The sequence below is a fragment of the Andrographis paniculata genome, unplaced genomic scaffold, assembly GCF_009805555.1.
Source record: "Andrographis paniculata isolate CXL003 unplaced genomic scaffold, ASM980555v1 Contig22END, whole genome shotgun sequence".
Taxonomy (NCBI): Eukaryota; Viridiplantae; Streptophyta; class Magnoliopsida; order Lamiales; family Acanthaceae; genus Andrographis; species Andrographis paniculata.
Window position 1 is genome coordinate 3,825,716 of NW_026137513.1, and position 21,042 is coordinate 3,846,757.

At 29.7% G+C, this 21,042-nt stretch overlaps 1 protein-coding gene across 3 annotated transcripts; it reads left to right on the top strand.

The window, feature by feature from the left end:
• Positions 1-1,529: 1,529 nt before the first annotated feature.
• On the top strand, positions 1,530-8,097 carry LOC127245262 (RNA-binding motif protein 25). Of its 3 annotated transcripts, XM_051266026.1 has the most exons (8): positions 2,118-2,266; positions 2,650-2,742; positions 3,565-3,812; positions 3,967-4,116; positions 4,475-4,910; positions 5,041-5,709; positions 5,782-6,368; positions 7,444-8,097. In XM_051266026.1, exons 3-8 carry the CDS (start codon positions 3,597-3,599, stop codon positions 7,693-7,695), a joined length of 2,310 nt encoding a protein of 769 aa, XP_051121983.1. In that variant the 5' UTR covers positions 2,118-2,266; positions 2,650-2,742; positions 3,565-3,596; the 3' UTR covers positions 7,696-8,097. The 3 variants fall into 3 exon arrangements, with proteins under 3 accessions (XP_051121981.1, XP_051121983.1, XP_051121982.1); XM_051266024.1 differs by lacking the exon at positions 2,650-2,742 and having other exon boundaries at positions 1,530-2,266; XM_051266025.1 differs by lacking the exon at positions 2,118-2,266 and having other exon boundaries at positions 2,286-2,742.
• Positions 8,098-21,042: the final 12,945 nt, after the last annotated feature.

The following is a 21,042-nucleotide window of genomic DNA, read 5'->3' on the forward strand; positions in this document are numbered from 1 at the left end:
ATTTTTTAGAGCATTGGTTTAAAAAGCACTAAAAAAAAAGTGCATAACTATTACTTCAAGATCATCTGCACTAAAATAAAATAAGCATGGTGTTGACATCCAACCAAACAATTTTGTCAAGGTATAATTTTTAAAATATTTAAACATACATTCTATTTTTATTTTTTAAATAATATTCTCTTCGTTTCAAAACAATAGACACATTTTGGATTTTCACGGGAATTAATAAATAATAGTATTATATTGATAGTGAGTGAAAAATATTTTTAAAAGAATAAAATATCCTTATTTTATGTAATTATTATGAAAAAATAAGGATAATTTTGTAAAAATGTTGAGAGTTAGTTACGAAAATGACAAAATGAGACTATTACTGCCTCCGTCCAATTTGAAAGTAAACATTTGAACAATAATATGACCGTAGTTGATAGTTAAAAATAATATAAATATAATTTTATATTTACTTTTAGTATAAAAGTAATGATGTGAGAAAGAATGAGTGAGATATTTTTAAAATAATTATTTTGTAATTTGACAATAAAAAATATAAATACGTATATTTTGTAAATAGACGAAAAGAATATTAATTTTTATTTTAAAAATACCTACAATATAATTCATATAAAAAATATTTATATTATTCAATTATGTGTTCCAAGTATTTGTGTACTAATTTTAATAAAAATATGTAATGATTATTAATTTTTTTTATAGTAAAAAATAATAAGAAAAAAATATATTTCCTCCGTCCTATAACAATGTATTCATTTATTATTTGCTCATTGTACTTAACATTTAAAATATCTTTATATTTGTATAATTATTTTGTACAAATATTATTATATTAATAGTACAAGACACTAATACAAAATAATTTTGTTATTTTCTCTTAATTTATAATACATTTTGATATAATAAATAAATGAATACAAGACATAATATATATATTTTTATAACAATTTAAAAATAATTAAACATAAATTTAAATGACTATAAATAAAATGCCTATAAAAGATTACGAGGTCTTTGATAATTAGCTGATAGCTATTAGCAGATAAAAATGTTAGTTATTTATACGTAAAATGACAATTCAGGACATTTTTATTTTATTTTATTTTTAGATATATTTATTTGTGTTCTTTTGAATTTAGAATATTTGAAATTTATTATTATTAGTTATTGAAAATGGTAAAGTGTTATAAAATAATATTTATTTCTATTAGAGTTAAATTTAAAAAATAATATATTTTTATTGAAAAATATAAATAAATTTTTTTATTAAAAATAATGTAAAATATAAAATAATAAAATTTTTATAAATATGTATATTATATTAATTAAAGATTAATTTATTATATTTATAATTTTTAATAAATTTAATTTATTTAATAATGGAGTTAAAAGTAAGAATAAATTTGCACAGAAAGTACTATAATTCAATATTAATAATTAATTAATTCACCAACTCGATATCCTGTCACATATTCAAATATGTCATTTGTTCGGGCGGAGGGATTATTAAAAAACATATTTTGCTCACCAAACACGCCCATAAATTTTCCATAAATCGCAACGAGGTGTTAGGGTTTCAGCAATTACCATCTCGAAAGGCAGAACCTTCAGCAACTCAACGAATCGCCACGGCGACTTGATTGAGATTGATTGCATGATATCCAACAACACACCCAAAAACTGCTTCAATTTCCCCAAGAAATCAGTTGTCACCGCTCCAATCGATAAGTAAGCCGCCGGGAAGTGGAAAGTCGGAGGTGTTTATAGTTATCAATGGCGGATTCAGCCACCGCGCCGGAAACAGCTGCCGCAGCTGATGCCAAACCTGCTTCACATCCGCCGGAACCCGATGCCCGCCTCGCCCAATCAGATCCATCTTCCGCAGCAAACCCCAAATTACCCAACCCTAATCCCGGCGCGCCTCAGCCGCCGTCGGTTGTAACCCCTCCTCCGCTCACTGTCCCGCTTTCTTTCCGGCCAGCTGCGCCGCCTGTTCCGTTGCCCTCGTCAGGTACCCCGGCGCAATTCTCGCCTGTTGCGTTCCAGCCTCCTGGGGTGCCTCCTCCGGGAGTGGTGGCTTCTGCTCCGGCGGTTGGGAGTGGCCCATCGCCGCAGGTTTCTGCGGCCCCCGTGCATCCTGTGATGGGGCCGCCATATGCCGTAGCTGGTCAGCCTATGAGATTTGCCCATCCGATGCCAAATGGCTATCTTGCTATGCCTCCGGGTATTCCCCAAGGTGCAATGCCTCCACCGGGTGGGTTTCCTCCTTCCAACTTAGATAGGGTTTCATTTTATTTTTTTTTGCATAATTTTAAATTTGATTTAGTCACACGGTGGTTGTTCACTTAATTGAGAATTGAAATTTGGGTGTATGTAGTTACTGTGATTTGGTACTTGTGATGTTATAAGTTTTGTAGGATAAGTTACTGAGTTGATATGATCTCAGACTTTCTTAAGAGTCTTGAACATTATATGCAAAACATCCGCCTTCACCGATTCTTTTACTGAGCTCCTTGCCTAGGATGTTGTATGTCTTGCTGTGTTAGTAAAAGGGGGAATTGAGTGTGAGAGAAGGGGTTGTGGAGAGGATGTGTTGGTTGGATTAGGGGTATCGATGACAGGATGTTTTCTCTACAGTGTACTCATGATTGATTACGTTGGGAAAGGTTGGAAGGCTTCAATACATTAGAGACTACTGAGTGCCCCTCACACTTCAACTCCTTTTTATTGGTATGAGCACAATTCATTTGCTTGGTTTCTTTGATTTCAATACATATCTATTAATTGGGAAAGTATAATTGTAATAATTTAGGAGTGGTGCATTAGAAATTAGGGGACAAATATAATTGCGTCTCGGAAAAATTCACACTTTAGGCTGAAAATAAGATTTAACCACTTTGTAATCAATTATTTCTGGTTTTATTATTTCATGGATAGACTATTATTATGGTGACAAGAATAGAGAGCCCTTTTTTGGGATTTTAATATTTGAATTGCCACCAGCAGACTATGGTAACAGTTGAGTGCAGCTATGCCTCTGTCATTCAAGGTATCTCAATCTTCTCAACATGCAATTTGGATTTAGCTACTTTGTTTTTGTTTTTTTATATCATGATGCTCGTGAGACTTATTATGGTAATAAGATTATAGACAATTAGGTTCTAGTTTGATATCTGCAATTGCGGTGGTCTGAGTTGGAATTTGGTTCTCCATTTCAAATTAAACCTTCTCATGTGGTACCTGGAATTCGATTGTTTTGAGATGCCTTCTGTTTTGCAAGTGGATAAATAAGGTATGCCCTGTTTACGCATTCCTTATTCATGAATCCCAATTCTATTCTGTTGATGTTCCTTCAGGTTATATGTTCAGCTGGTGAGTGTTGTCTTGCCTGTGCTGCAATCTCTTATTGCTTGTGATATTGTTGGTAACAACAGTTGATTTATCTTGATAATTTCATTTATGCCTGTTTCCAGCTATTTTGAAGATTGATAACTAATTTTCTTAGCATGGTTTTTGACAATTTGCATAGATGTTTGTGGCCCCTTTATGCAGGTGTTCTTCGATATCCTTCTCCTTTTGCGCCAATGATTCGACCGGGATTTCCACCACGACCAGTGGTTGGTGTAATGCCATCAATGACACGCCCGCCACTTGTCGGAATTCGGGGTCCACTTATGCCTGCTGTCGTTAGGCCTCCTTCTGTTCCAACCGTTACATCTGCAGAGACACCACAGACAACTGTGTATGTTGGGAAGATACCATCATCGGTGGAGAATGATTTCATGCTGTCTCTACTGAAAGTATGAGATTTGTTTACCTTGCATTTAATTTTTGTCTTATGCTCTTCTTTTCTTGTTTCTTGGAAATTCCAATGTTATCTTCCACGTGGCACTTAGTTTGTTAAAACAAGTTCAAAGTTAATAATTAATTAAGTCCATCTGTCATTTTTTGAAGCTTTGTGGGCCAGTGAAGAATTGGAAACGTCCTCAAGATCCCACAGGAACTTTGAAGGGTTTTGGATTTTGCGAATTCGAATCTGCTGAAGGAGTTCTTCGGGCCCTGCGACTACTTAACAAACTTAGGATAGATGGACAGGAATTAATGGTATGAATTCATTTTCATTTCTGTTCTTCGCTATATATATGCCCTAAAGATTTTCTAAGTTTCGCCATCTTATGTTTAATTTGCATTAAGCATTTTCGTTGTGCTAAATGGATAATAATTAATGGTATGAATTCACTTTTTTTCTCTTCTATTTCTATGTTATATATGTTTCCTACATCTCCTAGTTGTTTCCGTCATATGTTTTATGTTTAATTCCTTCCGCAGTTTTATTGCCACATTGCTATTGAAGTCCTTTGGATGCATTGTCTGACTACATGATTTTATTTTTATTTTTATTATCTTTTTTGAAATGTGCCTTTTCCTTTGTTCTGTACTAATGGACCCAATGAATCTGCAGTTGAATGTTAATCAAGCAGCTCGAGAATATCTCAAACGTTACGTGAAGAAAAAAGTTGAGAGTTCTAAGAACATCAAAGAATCAACTTCTGAAAGTTCTCAGAAAGAGGAAGATAATGCATCAGGTGCTAACAATGAAACATCAAAGCCCTCTGATGAAAATTCGAAGCCTTCTTCAGATGAAAAGAAACAGGATGAAAATGAACTGAATACTGAAAACCCCGATGCTAATAATTTTGGCCTTGTAACTGATGAAGACAAAGGAACAGACTCTCAAGCTCTTGATAAGATTACTGAAATGATAGAAGAGAGGTTGAGGAACAAACCACTGCCACCTCCACCCCCTCAAAGACCTGCTGAGGAGCCTGATAACTCAACATCAGAACAGCATTCTGCTTCAAGGGAAAAGGAATCGGAGGAAGATGACAGAAAAAATGGTGAATATTATATTAAACATAATTATCTCAAAGAGTTGTTTTTGCGTCTGCTGAACACTAATATCTGGTCTCCTTTTTCTTTCCTTCTCTCTCACTCTCTAATTTATTATTATTTTTATTATCATTAAAGATTCGGACGAGAGAATTGAAGACGAGAAGACTGCTGAAAGTAAACCTGCAAGTGAGCACGACAAGCTGGAATCAGGTTCACCTGATCGGAGTAGAAGGCATGACAGGGGCAGAGACCGTGACCGGGATCAGAGACGAGAAAAGGAAAGGGAACTTGAAAGATATGAGAGAGAACGGGAGCAAGAACGTGCTAAGAGGGAGAAGGAGAGAGAGTATAGGAGTCGGGAAGATGAGCGCCGGTTCAAGGCACGAGAAAAAGAGTGGGAGGCTCGGGAAAGAGAGAGAGAGCATTGGCGAAAGAGAGAGCGTGAAAGGGAGAAAGAGAAGGCTCAAGAAAGGAAGTGGGAAATTATGGACCAAGAGCGTGATGATGAAGACGGCTATGGAAAAAAGAGGAAATACAAGACTAGTGATGAAGAGAGGAAAAGGAGACAAAGGGAGAAGGAAGAGGACCTGGCAGACAGATTGAGAGAAGAGGAAGAGATTGAAGAAGCTAAAATAAAGGCTGCTGAGGAAGAGCAAAGGAAGAAAGAACTTGAGGCACTCAAATCTTCGATGAGTCCACCTGCTAATGGACAGGATAACGTTTCGCCAAATGAAACCAATGCTGAAAACCAGGACACAGCTGATCTGACTTTAAATCACAAACCAAACCATGGGACCTATGAAGGTAAATCTTCCTGCGCAATTTATGATCTTGTTTTATTTATTTCTCCTTAAATAATTCTCTGGCTACTATCAGGTGAAGGGGCTTTACGGAATGGAATTAATGATGAAGCTGTTGTACCATCCAATTCAGTGTCAGATTCACGGCAAAATAGCAATATGCCCACTAGGAAATTGGGGTTTGGTCTTTCCGGGTCTGGAAAGCGAGCTGCAGTCCCTTCTGTTTTTAATGAAGATGAAGATGAGGATGCACAAAAGGAGAAAAAGATGAGGCCTCTTGTTCCGATTGATTACTCAACTGAGGAACAGCAGTCGGTTCAAACTTCTATGTTTGAAGGTTCATCTGCCAATATGGTTGCTGCAGCAGAATTTGCCAAGCGTATTTCAACAGTGAATGCTAAAGAAGATAGGTCTGATGTGGAGAAAGAGAAAAACAGGCGTTCTCATGAGAGATCGGGCCAGCGAGATCGTGATAAACATGAAGAAGAGACTTATAGCACACGCGGAGAGAGCAGAAGGGATTATTCAGAGAGAGAAAGGTCAAACAAAATGAAGGCACCAGAAAACCCAAAGCTTTTGGATGCTAAGCAGTTGATTGACACAATTCCAAAGACCAGAGATGAGTTGTTTTCGTATGAGATAAATTGGTCAATCTACGATCAGGTAACTATTATTGCTCATGCCTTTCTAATTCCTTTCTTGTGGCCTTTTCACTTAATCTTATGTTGTGAATATAGTTGCTATCGTCTGGTTTTTTACATTTCTATGAGTTATTTGATGATAAATAAATCTGAGGTTACTTAGATTAGCTAATTTTACCTGTATAAGGAATATCTGGTTTTGTTGGTCAATTGTTCCAGATTTACTTGCAATCACTGCATTTAAGATATGTACATTCTGAAGGTGATTTGAGCCAACTAGTACTTATTAATCTCATTTAAATTTAAGATAGTATTATCAATAAACATCACATTTATGTTCACACTATTTAATTGCTATTATACTTATTGTTTACTATTGCTAGGATTTGCTCTATGTTCATCTCCCAGCTCTCAACACCTGGCTTAACGTGTCTTAAATTTCCATATCATATAGTGACAATTATAACAAATAGCCATAGTTGGGTTAGGAGGCCTCCAGGTGATCTAGGAACAATGTATAGAACATAGCAACTATCAACTCATATTAGAAGGGGAAGACAAAAGTTGTGTAGGAAAGATGCTACATATATACTTTTTGAAGAAAATTTTGTCTTGATCTATACAATGGTGACATGTGATTCATATGACCTATCTACCTACTCGTGAGTGGGGTGAGGGTATATATGATGATGTGTATACTGTATAATATGGCATGCACTTTCTTGATGTTTGGTATATTGAGTATCTTTTGGATCCTTGAGATTCTCATCTCATTTATTGTTCCATTTTTTAAATATAATTTTACCTGGTACAGTGTGGGATGGAAATATGAATTACTATAATCATGTTATCAGATGGCTACTAGATTACGGCACATCACATGTTTTTGACAATTTTCCGGGCCATCAAAAAACACTTTCATAACAGACTACATTCATATGTTGTCTCCGAAAATGTTATATACAATATCGGGATGCTGGACATGCAGATTTTTTAGTAGTTTTTCATTGTATTTAATTCTTATGGCACATTAATTTTCCAATACCAGCAGTACACTTAGCTTCTTTTTTTTTTTTTTTTTTTTTTTTTTTTGGCAGAATGCATTGCATGAGAGACTTAGACCTTGGATATCAAAGAAGATTACGGACTATTTGGGAGAGGAGGAGGTTACACTTGTGGAATACATTGTATCGAGCACACAAGAACATGTTGATGCCGGCGAAATGCTTGAGAGGCTCCAATCTATTCTAGACGATGAAGCTGAGATGTTTGTGCTTAAGATGTGGAGAATGCTTATCTTTGAGATCAAGAAAGTCGAGACTGGCCTTGCCCCAAAGCCGAGAGCCTGATGATTAATCAATCAATTGTTTGTTGAAACAATGGAAATTGTTTCCATTGCCCTCAACATCTTGCTTACCTTATTTCTCTCTATGCCGAGGGAGATTTGATTGGAACCAAGTGAACTTTTGCAACTGACATACAATATCTTAAGTTTTGGTGCAGTTCCGGATATATAATTTGTAGAATTTTGATGTATTTTCTTCATGTGCCGAGGGAGGATTCGATTACTTTACTTTGCATTATTCTTGAATGGTAAAAGGTTAAAGATAGTTCCCAAACGTTTCTTCGCAATGGTTGTTTCACTTTTATAATTCGCTTGGGATGTAGCTCTGCTTATGTATTTAATGTGATATTTTGTCTTAAAAATAAAATTTCCAATAGAGTCAATAGAGTTTTTTGGTTTATGTTTACTTTGGGTATTTTCTTTTTTTGGTTGATGGCGATGTTTACTTGTGTTTTGGATTTATTGGATGTGTTATTTTCGGGAAGTAAATTAGAAATATGTTAGCAAATTAAGTACTGCAAAAATATAAACAAACATACAAGTAAAGTAAATATTGCAACAGGGATTTTGAGTTTTACCTTTATAGATATTATTGAATTTGTTTACTTTTGTATATTTTTATGCTTGTACTTTTATATATATATATATATATATTAAAATAAAAAAGTAAGAGATTGATTTTTTTTTTTCCCTTTCTTTTTTGATAGAGTGCGTGTTAAGAAAAGATACAAACTTCTAGTCTAAAATCAATTGGTTTTAAACGGAGTGTCACATTTATAAGCCAAGAAAGTTCTGTGGGACATATTCACAGTCTTCCATAATTTTAGGTGGAGTGAGCCTTCACCTTTATAAGCCAAGAAAGTTAATACCACCATGCTATCCCTTACCGGACATGACCAGACCTAATACACTGCAAATTACGTACTATAAAATAAGTAACACTAGGCGAACCATATGTGACAAGTGAACTTGGAGACATCAGGTTTTAAACTTATGATTTCATGGTCACATGCTCATTTTCCATAATACCAGTCAATCCCTTACGGGTCATTATTTAATATTATGATTGGTGGGGCATAGATCAACTCACCTGAAGATGTTGGGTTTTAACCCATGACCCAGAGTTACGAGTCCATCCCACACAACCTAAATCATTATGATGCCGATTTGACGACATCAACATATGTCATACAAGTGATCAACATATTTATAATACAACATATATTATATTATAACACAATATGTAATACATTTAAATATATGTTTGTCATCAGTATAACATATATTGAACCAGTTAAATTAGGGTGTTGATTTGACCATGTCAATACAGGAGCAATATTTGTTTTTCAAGTATTATGGTGCTAATTTGACGATATCAACATATGTTATACAAGTGACCAACGTATTTATAATACAACATATATTATATTATAACATAATATGATATCTTATACCATAATATAAAATACATCTAAATATATATGTTTGTCATCGTTATAACATATATTGAACCAGTTAAATTAGAGTATTGATTTGGCCTTGTCAGCACAAGAGCAGTATTTATTTTTCAAGCATTATGGTGCTAATTTGACCACATCAACATATGTCATACAAGTGACCAACATATTTATAATAAAACATATATTATATTATAACATAATATGATATCTTATAACAAAATATGTAATACATTTAAATATATATGTTTGTCATCAGTATAACATATATTGAACAAGTTAAATTAGGGTATTGATTTGGCCTTGTCAGCACATGAGCAGTATTTGTTTTTCAAGTATTATTGTGCTAATTTGGCGACATCAACATATGTCATACAAGTAACCAACATATTTATAATACAACACATATTATATTATAACAAAATATGTAATACATCTAAATATATATGTTTGTCATTAGTATAACATATATTGAACCAGTTAAATTAGAGTGTTGATTTGGCCTTGTCAGTACATGAGCAGTATTTATTTTTCAATAATTATGGTGCTAATTTGATGATATCAACATATGTCATACAAGTGACCAACATATTTATAATACAACATAAATTATATTATAACATAATATGATATCATATAACACAATATTTAATACATCTAAATATATATGTTTGTAATAGGTATAACATATATTGAATCAGTTAAATTAGGATGTTGATTTGGCCTTGCTTCAAGTATTATGGTGCTAATTTGACGACATCAACATATGTCATACAAGTGACCAACATATTTATAATATAATATATATTATATTATAACAAAATATGATATCTGATAATATAATTTGTAATAAATCTAAACATATATGTTTGTTATCAGTATAACATATATTGAACCATTTAAATTAGGTTGTTGATTTGGCCTTGCCAGCATAGGAGCAATATCTGTTTTTCAAGTATTATGGTGCTAATTTGACGACATCAACATATGTCATACAAGTGACCAACTTATTTATAGTACAACATAAATTATATTATAACAAAATATGATATCTTATAACACAATATGTAATACATCAAAATATATATGCTAATCATCAGTATAACACATATTGAACCAGTTAAATTAGGGTGTTGATTTGGCCTTGCCGGCACAGGAGCAGTATTTGTTTTTCAAGTGTTATAGTGCTAATTTGACGATATCAACATATGTTATACAAGTGACCAACATATTTATAATACAATATATAATTATATTACAACATAATATGATATCTTATAACACAATTTGTAATACATCTAAATATATATGTTTGTCATCAGTATAACATATATTGAACCAGTTAAATTAAGGTGTTGATTTGGCCATGCCAGCACACGAGCTGTATTTGTTTTACAAGTATTATGGTGCTAATTCGACGACATTAACATATGTCATACAAGTGACCAGCATATTTATAATATAATATATATTATATTATAACAAAATATGATATCTTATAACAAAATTTGTAATAAATCTAAACATATATTTTCGTTATAACATATATTGAACAGTTAAATTAGGGTGTTGATTTAGCCTTGCCAGCACAGGAGCAGTATCTGTTTTTCAAGTATTATGGTGCTAATTTGACGACATCAACATATGTCATACAATTGACCAAGTTATTTATAATACAACATAAATTATATTATAACAAAATATGATATCTTATAACAAAATATTTAAAACATATAAATATATATGTTTGTCATCAATATAACATATATTGAGCCAGTTAAATTAGCGTGTTGATTTGGCCTTGCCAGCACAGGAGCAGTATTTGTTTTTCAAGTATTATGGTGCTAATTTGACGACATCAACATATGTCATACAAATAACCAACATATTTATAATAAAACATTTATTATATTATAACATAATATGATATCTTATAATGCAATACGTAATATATCTAAATATATATGTTTGTCATCAGTATAACATATACTGATCCAGTTAAATTAGGGTGTTGATTTGGCCGTGCCAGCACAGGAGCAGTATTTATTTTTTAAGTATTATTATGTTAATTTGGTGACATCAACATATGTCATACAAGTGACTAACATATTTATAATATAATATATATTATATTATAACAAAATATAATATCTTATAACACAATTTGTAATAAATCTAAACATATATGTTTATTATTAGTATAACATATATTGAACCAGTTAAGTTAGGGTGTTGATTTGGCCTTGCCAGCACAGGAGCAATATCTGTTTTTCAAGTATTATGGTGCTAATTTGACGATATCAATATATGTCATACAAGTGACTAACTTATTTATAATATAACATAAACTATATTATAACAAAATATAATATCTTATAACACAATATGTAATACATCTAAACATATATTTTTGTTTTCAGTATAACATATATTGAACCAGTTAAATTAGGGTGTTGATTTGGCCTTGGCAGCACAGAAGCAGTATTTGTTTTTCAAATATTATGGTGGTAATTTGACGACATCAACATATATCGTACAAGTGACCAACATATTTATAATACAACATATATTATATTATAACATAATATGATATCTTATAACACAATATATGTTTGTTATCAGTATAACATATATTGAACCAGTTAAATTAGGGTGTTGATTTGGCTTGCCAGCACAGGAGCAGTATCTGTTTTTCAAGTATTATGGTGCTAATTTGACGATATCAACATATGTCATAGAACTGACTAACTTATTTATAATATAACATAAATTATATTATAACGAAATATCATATCTTATAACACATTATGTAATACATCTAAACATATATGTTTGTTATCAGTATAACATATATTGAACAAGTTAAATTAGGGTATTGATTTGGCCTTGCTAGCACAGAAGCAGTATTTGTTTTTCAAATATTATGGTGGTAATTTGACGACATCAACATATATCATACAAGTGACCAACATATTTACAATACGACATTTACTATATTATAACATAATATGATATCTTATAACACAATATGTAATACATCTAAATATATATATATTTGTCATCAATATGACATATATTGAGCCAGTTAAATTAGGGTGTTGATTTGGCCTTGTCAGCACAAGAGCAGTATTTGTTTTTAGAGTATTATGGTGCTAATTTAACGACATCAACATATGTCATACAAATGACCGACATATTTATAATAAAACATATATTATATTATAACATAATATTATATCTTATAACGCAATATGTAATATATCTAAATATATATGTTTGTCATCAATATAACATATATTGAACAACTTAAATTAGGGTGTTGATTTGGCCTTAGCAGTACAGGAGCAGTACTTGTTTTTCAAGTATTATGGTGCTAATTTGACGACATCAATATATGTCATACAAATGACCGACATATTTATAATAAAACATATATATTATATTATAACATAATATTATATCTTATAACGCAATATGTAATATATCTAAATATATATGTTTGTCATCAATATAACATATATTCAACCAATTAAATTAGGGTGTTGATTTGGCCTTGCCAGCAGAGGAGCAGTATTTTTTTTTCCAAGTATTGTGATACTAATTTGGCGACATCAACATATGTCATACAAGTGACCAACATATTTATAATAAAATATATATTGTATTATAATAAAATATGATATCTTATAACACAATTTGTAATAAATCTAAACATATATGTTTGTTATCAGTATAACATATATTGAACCAGTTAAATTAGGGTGTTGATTTGGCATTGCCAGCACATGAGCAGTATTTGTTTTTCAAGTATTATGGTGCTAATTTGACGACATCAACATATGTCATACAAGTGACCAACTTATTTATAATACAACATAAATTATATTATAACAAAATATGATATCTTATAACACAATATGTAACACATCTAAACATATATGTTTGTTATTAGTATAGCATATATTGAGCCAGTTAAATTAGGGTGTTGATTTGGCCTTGCCAGCACATGAGCAGTATTTGTTTTTCAAGTATTATGGTGCTAATTTGACGACATCAACATATGTTATACAAATGACCAACATATTTATAATAAAACATATATTATATTATAACATAATATGATATCTTATAACGCAATATGTAATACATCTAAATATATATGTTTGTCATCAGTATAGCATATATTGAGCCAGTTAAATTAGGGTGTTGATTTGGCCTTGCGAGCACGGCTGCAATATTTATTTGTCAAATATTATGGTGCTAATTTGACGACATCTACATATGTCACACAAGTGACCAAACATATTTATAGTACAAAATATATTTTATTATAACATAATATGATATCTTATAACACAATATGTAATACATTTAAACATATATGTTTGTCATCAGTATAACATATATTGAATCAGTTAAATTTGGGTGTTGATTGGGCAATGTCAACACGTGAGCAGTATTTGTTTTTCAAGTATTATGGTGCTAATTTGACGACATCAACTATGTCATACAAGTGACCAACATATTTATAATACAACATATATTATATTATAACATAATATGATATCTTATAACAAAATATGTAATACATCTAAATATATGTTTTTCATCAGTATAACATATATTGAGCCAGTTAAATTAGGGTTTTGATTTGGCCTTGTTAGCACATGAGCATTATTTATTTTTCAAGTATTACGTTGCTAATTTGATGATATCAACATATATCATACAAGTGACCAATATATTTATAATACAACATAAATTATATTATAACATAATATGATATCTTATAGCACAATATGTAATACATCTAAATATATATATGTTTGTAATAAGTATAACATATATTGAACCAGTTAAATTAGGGTGTTGATTTGGCCTTGTCAGCACAGCACATGAGTACTATTTGTTTTTCATATATTATGGTTCTAATTTGACGACATCAACTTATGTCATACAGGTGTCCAATATATATATGATACAACATATATTATATTATAACATATTATGATATCTTATAACACAATATGTAATAAGTCTAAATATATATTTTTGTAATCAATATAACATATATTGAACATGTTAAATTATTGTGTTGATTTGGCCTTGCCAGAACAAGAATATATTTGTTTTTCATGTGTTATGGTGCTAATTTGACGACATCAACATATGTCATACAAGTGACCAACAAATTTATAATGCAACATATATTATATTATAACATAATATGATATCTTATAACACAATATGTAATACATCTAAATATATATGTTTGTTATCAGTATGACATATATTGAGTCAGTTAAATTAGGGTGTTGATTCGTCTTGGCAGCACAGGAGCAGTATTTGTGTTTCAAGTATTATGGTGCTAATTTGACGACATCAACATATATCATACAAATGACCAACATATTTATAATACAACATATATTATATTATAACATAAAATGATATCTTATAACACAATATGTAATACATGTAAATATATATGTTTGTAATCAGTATAACATATATTGAACCAGTTAAATTACGGTGTTGATTTGGCCTTGTCAGCACAACACATTAGCAATATTTGTTTTTCAAATATTATGGTGCTAATTTCACGACATCAACATATGTCATACAAGTGACCAACATATTTATAAGACAACATATATTATATTATAACACAATATGTAATACATCTAAATATATATGTTTGTCATCAGTATAACATATATTGAACCAGTTAAATTAGGGTGTTGGTTTGACCTTGTCAGCACAACACATTAGCAATATTTGTTTTTCAAGTATTAGGGTGCTAATTTGACGACATCAACGTATGTCATACAAATGACCAACATATTTATAATAAAATATATATAATATTGTAACATAATATGATATCTTATAACGCAATATGTAATATATCTAAATATATATGTTTGTCATCAGTATAACATATATTGAACCAGTTAAATTAGGGTGTTGATTTGGCCTTGCCAGCACAGGAGCAATATTTGTTTTTCAAATATTATGTTGCTAATTTGACGACATCAACATATGCCATTCAAATAACCAACATGTTTATAATAAAACATATATTATATTATAACATAATATGATATCTTATAACGCAATACGTAATATATCTAAATATATATGTTTGTCATCAGTATAACATATATTGATCCAGTTAAATTAGGGTGTTGATTTGGCCGTGCCAGCACAGGAGCAGTATTTGTTTTTCAAGTATTATAATGCTAATTTGGCGACATCAACATATGTCATACAAGTGACCAACATATTTACAATATAATATATATTATATTATAACAAAATATGATATCTGATAACATAATTTGTAATAAATGTAAACATATATGTTTATTATCAGTATAACATATATTGAACCAGTTAAATTAGGTTGTTGATTTGGCCTTGCCAGCATAGGAGCAATATCTGTTTTTCATGTACTATGGTGCTAATTTGACGACATCAACATATGTCATACAAGTGACCAACTTATTTATAATACAACATAAATTATATTATAACTAAATATGATATCTTATAACACAATATGTAATACATCTAAACATATATGTTTGTTATCAGTATAACATATATTGAACCAGTTAAATTAGAGTGTTGATTTGGCCTTGACAGCACAAGAATAATATTTGTTTTTCAAGTATTATGGTGCTAATTTGACGACATCAACATATGTCATACAAATGACCAACAAATTTATAATGCAACATATATTATATTATAACATAATATGATATCTTATAACACAATACGTAATACATCTAAATATATATGTTTATCATCAATATAACATATATTGAGCCAGTTAAATTAGGGTGTTGATTTGGCCTTGCCAGCACAGGAGCAATATTTGTTTTTCAAGTATTATGGGGCTTATTTGACGACATCAACATATATCATACAAATGACCAATATATTTATAATACAACATAAATTATATTATAACATAATATAATATCTTATAACACAATATGTAATACATCTAAATATATATATGTTTGTCATCAATATAACATATATTGAGCCAGTTAAATTAGGGTGTTGATTTGGCCTTGCCAGCACAGGAGCAGTATTTGTTTTTCAAGTATTATGGTGCTAATTTGACGACATCAACATATGTCATACAAATGACCAAAATATTTATAATAAAACATATATTATATTATAACATAATATGATATCTTATAACGCAGTATGAAATATATCTAAATATATATGTTTGTCATCAATATAACATATATTGAGCCAGTTAAATTAGGGTGTTGATTTGGCCTTTCCAGCACAATAGCAGTATTTGTTTTTCAAGTATTATGATGCTAATTTGGCGACATCAACATATGTCATACAAGTGACCAACATATTTATAATACAACATATATTATATTATAACATAATATAATATCTTATAATACAATATGTAATACATCTAAACATATATTCTTGTTATCAGTATAACATATATTGAGTCAGTTAAATTATGGTGTTTATTTGGTCTTGCCAGCACATGAGCAGTATCTGTTTTTCAAATATTATGGTGCCAATTTGGCGACATCAACATGTCATACAAGTGACCAACATATTTATAATACAACATATATTATATTATAACAAAATATAATATCTTATAACACAATATGTAATACATCTAAACATATATGTTTGTTATCAGTTTAACATATATTGAGCCAGTTAAATTAGAGTGTTTATTTGGCCTTCCCAGCACAAGAGCAGTATTTGTTTTTCAAGTATTATGATGCTAATTTGGCGACATCCATATATGTCATACAAGTGACCAATATATTTATAATACAACATATATTATATTATAACATAACATAAATCTTTTAACACAATATGTAATACATCTAAACATATATGTTTGTTATCAGTATAACATATATTGAGTCAGTTAAATTAAGGTGTTGATTTGGCCTTGCCAACACAGGAGCACTATCTGTTTATGGTGCTAATTTGACGACATCAACATATGTCATACAAGAACCAACTTATTTATAAAACAACATAAACTATATTATAACATAATATGATATCTTATAATACAATATGTAATACATCTATATATATATATGTTTATCATCAATATAACATATATTTAGCCAGTTAAATTAGGGTGTTGATTTGGCCTTGCCAGCACAGGAGCAGTATTTGTTTTTCAAGTATTATGCGGCTAATTTGACTGACATCAACATATGTCATACAAGTGACCCACTTATTTATAATACAACATAAATTATATTATAACATAATAGAATATCTTATAACACAATATGTAATACATCTAAATATATATATATGTTTGTCATCAATACAACATATATTGAGCCAGTTAAATTAGGGTGTTGATTTGGCTTTAGCAGCACAATAGCAGTATTTGTTTTTCAAGTATTATGGTGCTAATTTGACGACATCAACATATTTCATACAAATGACCAACATGTTTATAATAAAACATATATAATATTATAACATAATATGATATCTGATAACACAATATGTAATATATCTAAATATATATGTTTGTCATTAGTATAACATATATTGAACCAGTTAAATTAGGGTGTTGATTTGGCCGTGCCAGCACAGGAGCAGTATTTGTTTTTCAAGTATTATGATGCTAATTTGGCGAAATCAACATATGTCATACAAGTGACCAACATATTTATAATATAATATATATTATATTATAACAAAATATGATATCTGATAACACAATTTGTAATAAATCTAAACATATATGTTTGTTATCAGTATAACATATATTGAACCAGTTAAATTAGGTTGTTGATTTGGCCTTGCCAGCATAGGAGCAATATCTGTTTTTCAAGTATTATGGTGCTAATTTGACGACATCAACATATGTCATACAAGTGACCAACATATTTATAATATTATATATATTATATTATAACAAAATATGATATCTTATAACACAATTTGTAATAAATCTAAACATATATGTTTGTTATCAGTATAACATATATTGAACCAGTTAAATTAGGGTGTTGATTTGTCCTTACCAGCATAGGAGCAGTATCTGTTTTTCAAGTATTTTGGTGCTAATTTGACGACATCAACATATGTTATACAAATGACCAACTTATTTATAATACAACATAAATTATATTATAACAAAATATGATATCTTATAACACAATATGTAATACATCTAAACATATATGTTTGTTATCAGTATAACATATATTGAGTCAGTTAAATTAGGGTGTTGATTTGGCCTTGCCAACACATGAGCACTATCTGTTTTTCAAGTATTATGGTGCTAATTTGACGACATCAACATATGTCATACAAGAACCAACTTATTTATAAAACAACATAAACTATATTATAACATAATATGATATCTTATAACACAATATGTAATACATCTATATATATATATGTTTATCATCAATATAACATATATTTAGCCAGTTAAATTAGGGTGTTGATTTGGCCTTGCCAGCACAGGAGCAGTATTTGTTTTTCAAGTATTATAATGCTAATTTGGCGACATCAACATATGTTATACAAGTGACCAACGTATTTATAATATAATATATATTATATTATAACAAAATATGATATCTTATCACACAATTTGTAAAAAATCTAAACATATATGTTTGTTATCAGTATAATATATATTGAAACAGTTAAACTAGGGTGTTGATTTGTCCTTTCCAGCACAGGAGCAGTATCTGTTTTTCAAGTATTTTGGTGCTAATTTGATGACATCAACATATGTTATACAAATGACCAACTTATTTATAATACAACATAAATTATATTATAACAAAATATGATATCTTATAACACAATATGTAATACATCTAAACATATATGTTTGTTATTAGTATAACATATATTGAACCATTTAAGTTAGGGTGTTGATTTGGCCTTGCCAACACATGAGCAGTATCTGTTTTTCAAGTATTATGGTCCTAATTTGACGACATCAACATATATCGTACAAATGACTAACATATTTATAATAAAACATATATTATATTATAACATAATATGATATCTTATAAAGCAATGTGTAATATATCTAAATATATATGTTTGTTATCAGTATAAAATATATTGAACCAGTTAAATTAGGGTGTTGATTTGGCCTTCCCAGCATAGGAGCAGTATTTGTTTTTTAAGTATTATAATGCTAATTTGGCGACATCAACATATGTCATACAAGTGACCAACGTATTTATAATATAATATATATTATATTATAACAAAATATGATATCTTATCACACAATTTGTAAAAAATCTAAACATATATGTTTGTTATCAGTATAATATATATTAAACTAGGGTGTTGATTTGTCCTTTCCAGCACAGGAGCAGTATCTGTTTTAAGTTTTATAGTGCTAATTTGACGACATCAACATATATCATACAAATGACCAAAATATTTATAATAACTCATATATTATATTATATTATATTATAATATGATATCTTATAACGCAATATGTAATATATCTAAATATATATGTTTGTCATCAGTATAATATATATTGAACCAGTTAAATTAGGGTGTTGATTTGGCCTCGCCAGCACAAGAGCAGTATCTGTTTTTCAAGTATTATGTTGCTAATTTGACGACATCAACATATGTCATACAAGTGACCAACTTTTTTATAATACAACATAAATTATATTATAACAAAATACGATATCTTTTAACACAATATCTAACACATCTAAACATATATGTTTGTTATCAGTATAACATATATTTAACCAGTTAAATTAGGGTGTTGATTTCGTCTTGCCAGCACAGGAGCAGTATTTGTTTTTCAAGTATTATGGTCCTAATTTGACAACATCAACATATGTCATACAAGTGACCAACTTATTTATAATACAACATAAATTGTATTATAACATAATATGATATCTTATGACACAATATGTAATACATCTAAATATATATATGTTTGTCATCAATATAACATATATTGAGCCAGTTAAATTAGGGTGTTGATTTGGCGCACATGAGCAGTATTTGTTTTTCACGTATTATGGTGCTAATTTGACGACATCATCATATACATACAAGTGACCAACATATTTATTATACAATATAAATTATATTATAACAAAATATGATATCTTATAACACAATACGTAATACATCTAAACATATATATTTGTCATCAGCATAACATATATTGAACAAGTTAAATTATGGATTTGATTTAGCCTTGTAAGTACCAGAGCAGTATTTGTTTTTCAAGTATTATGGTGGTAATTTTGCGACATCAACATATGTCATACAAGTGACCAACATATTTATAATACAACATATATTATATTATAACATAATATAATATCTTATAACACAATATAAAATACATCTAAACATATATGTTTGTTATCAGTAAAATATATATTGAGCAAGTTAATTTAGGGTGTTGATTTGTCCTTGCCAGCACAGGAGCAGTATTTGTTTTTCAAGTATTATGGTGCTAATTTGACAACATCAACATATGTCATACAACTTACCAACATATTTATAATACAACATATATTATATTATAACATAATATGATATCTTATAACACAATATTAATACATCTAAACATATATGTTTGTCATCAGTATAACATATATTGAACAAGTTAAATTAGGATGTTGATTTGGCCTTGTAAGCACCAGAGCAGTATTTTTTTTTTTCAAATATTATGGTGCTAATTTGACGACATCAACATATGTCATACAAGTGACGAACATATTTATAATACAACATATATTATATTATAACATAATATGATATCTTATAACACAATATGTAATAAATTTATATATATATGTTTGTTACCAATATAACAT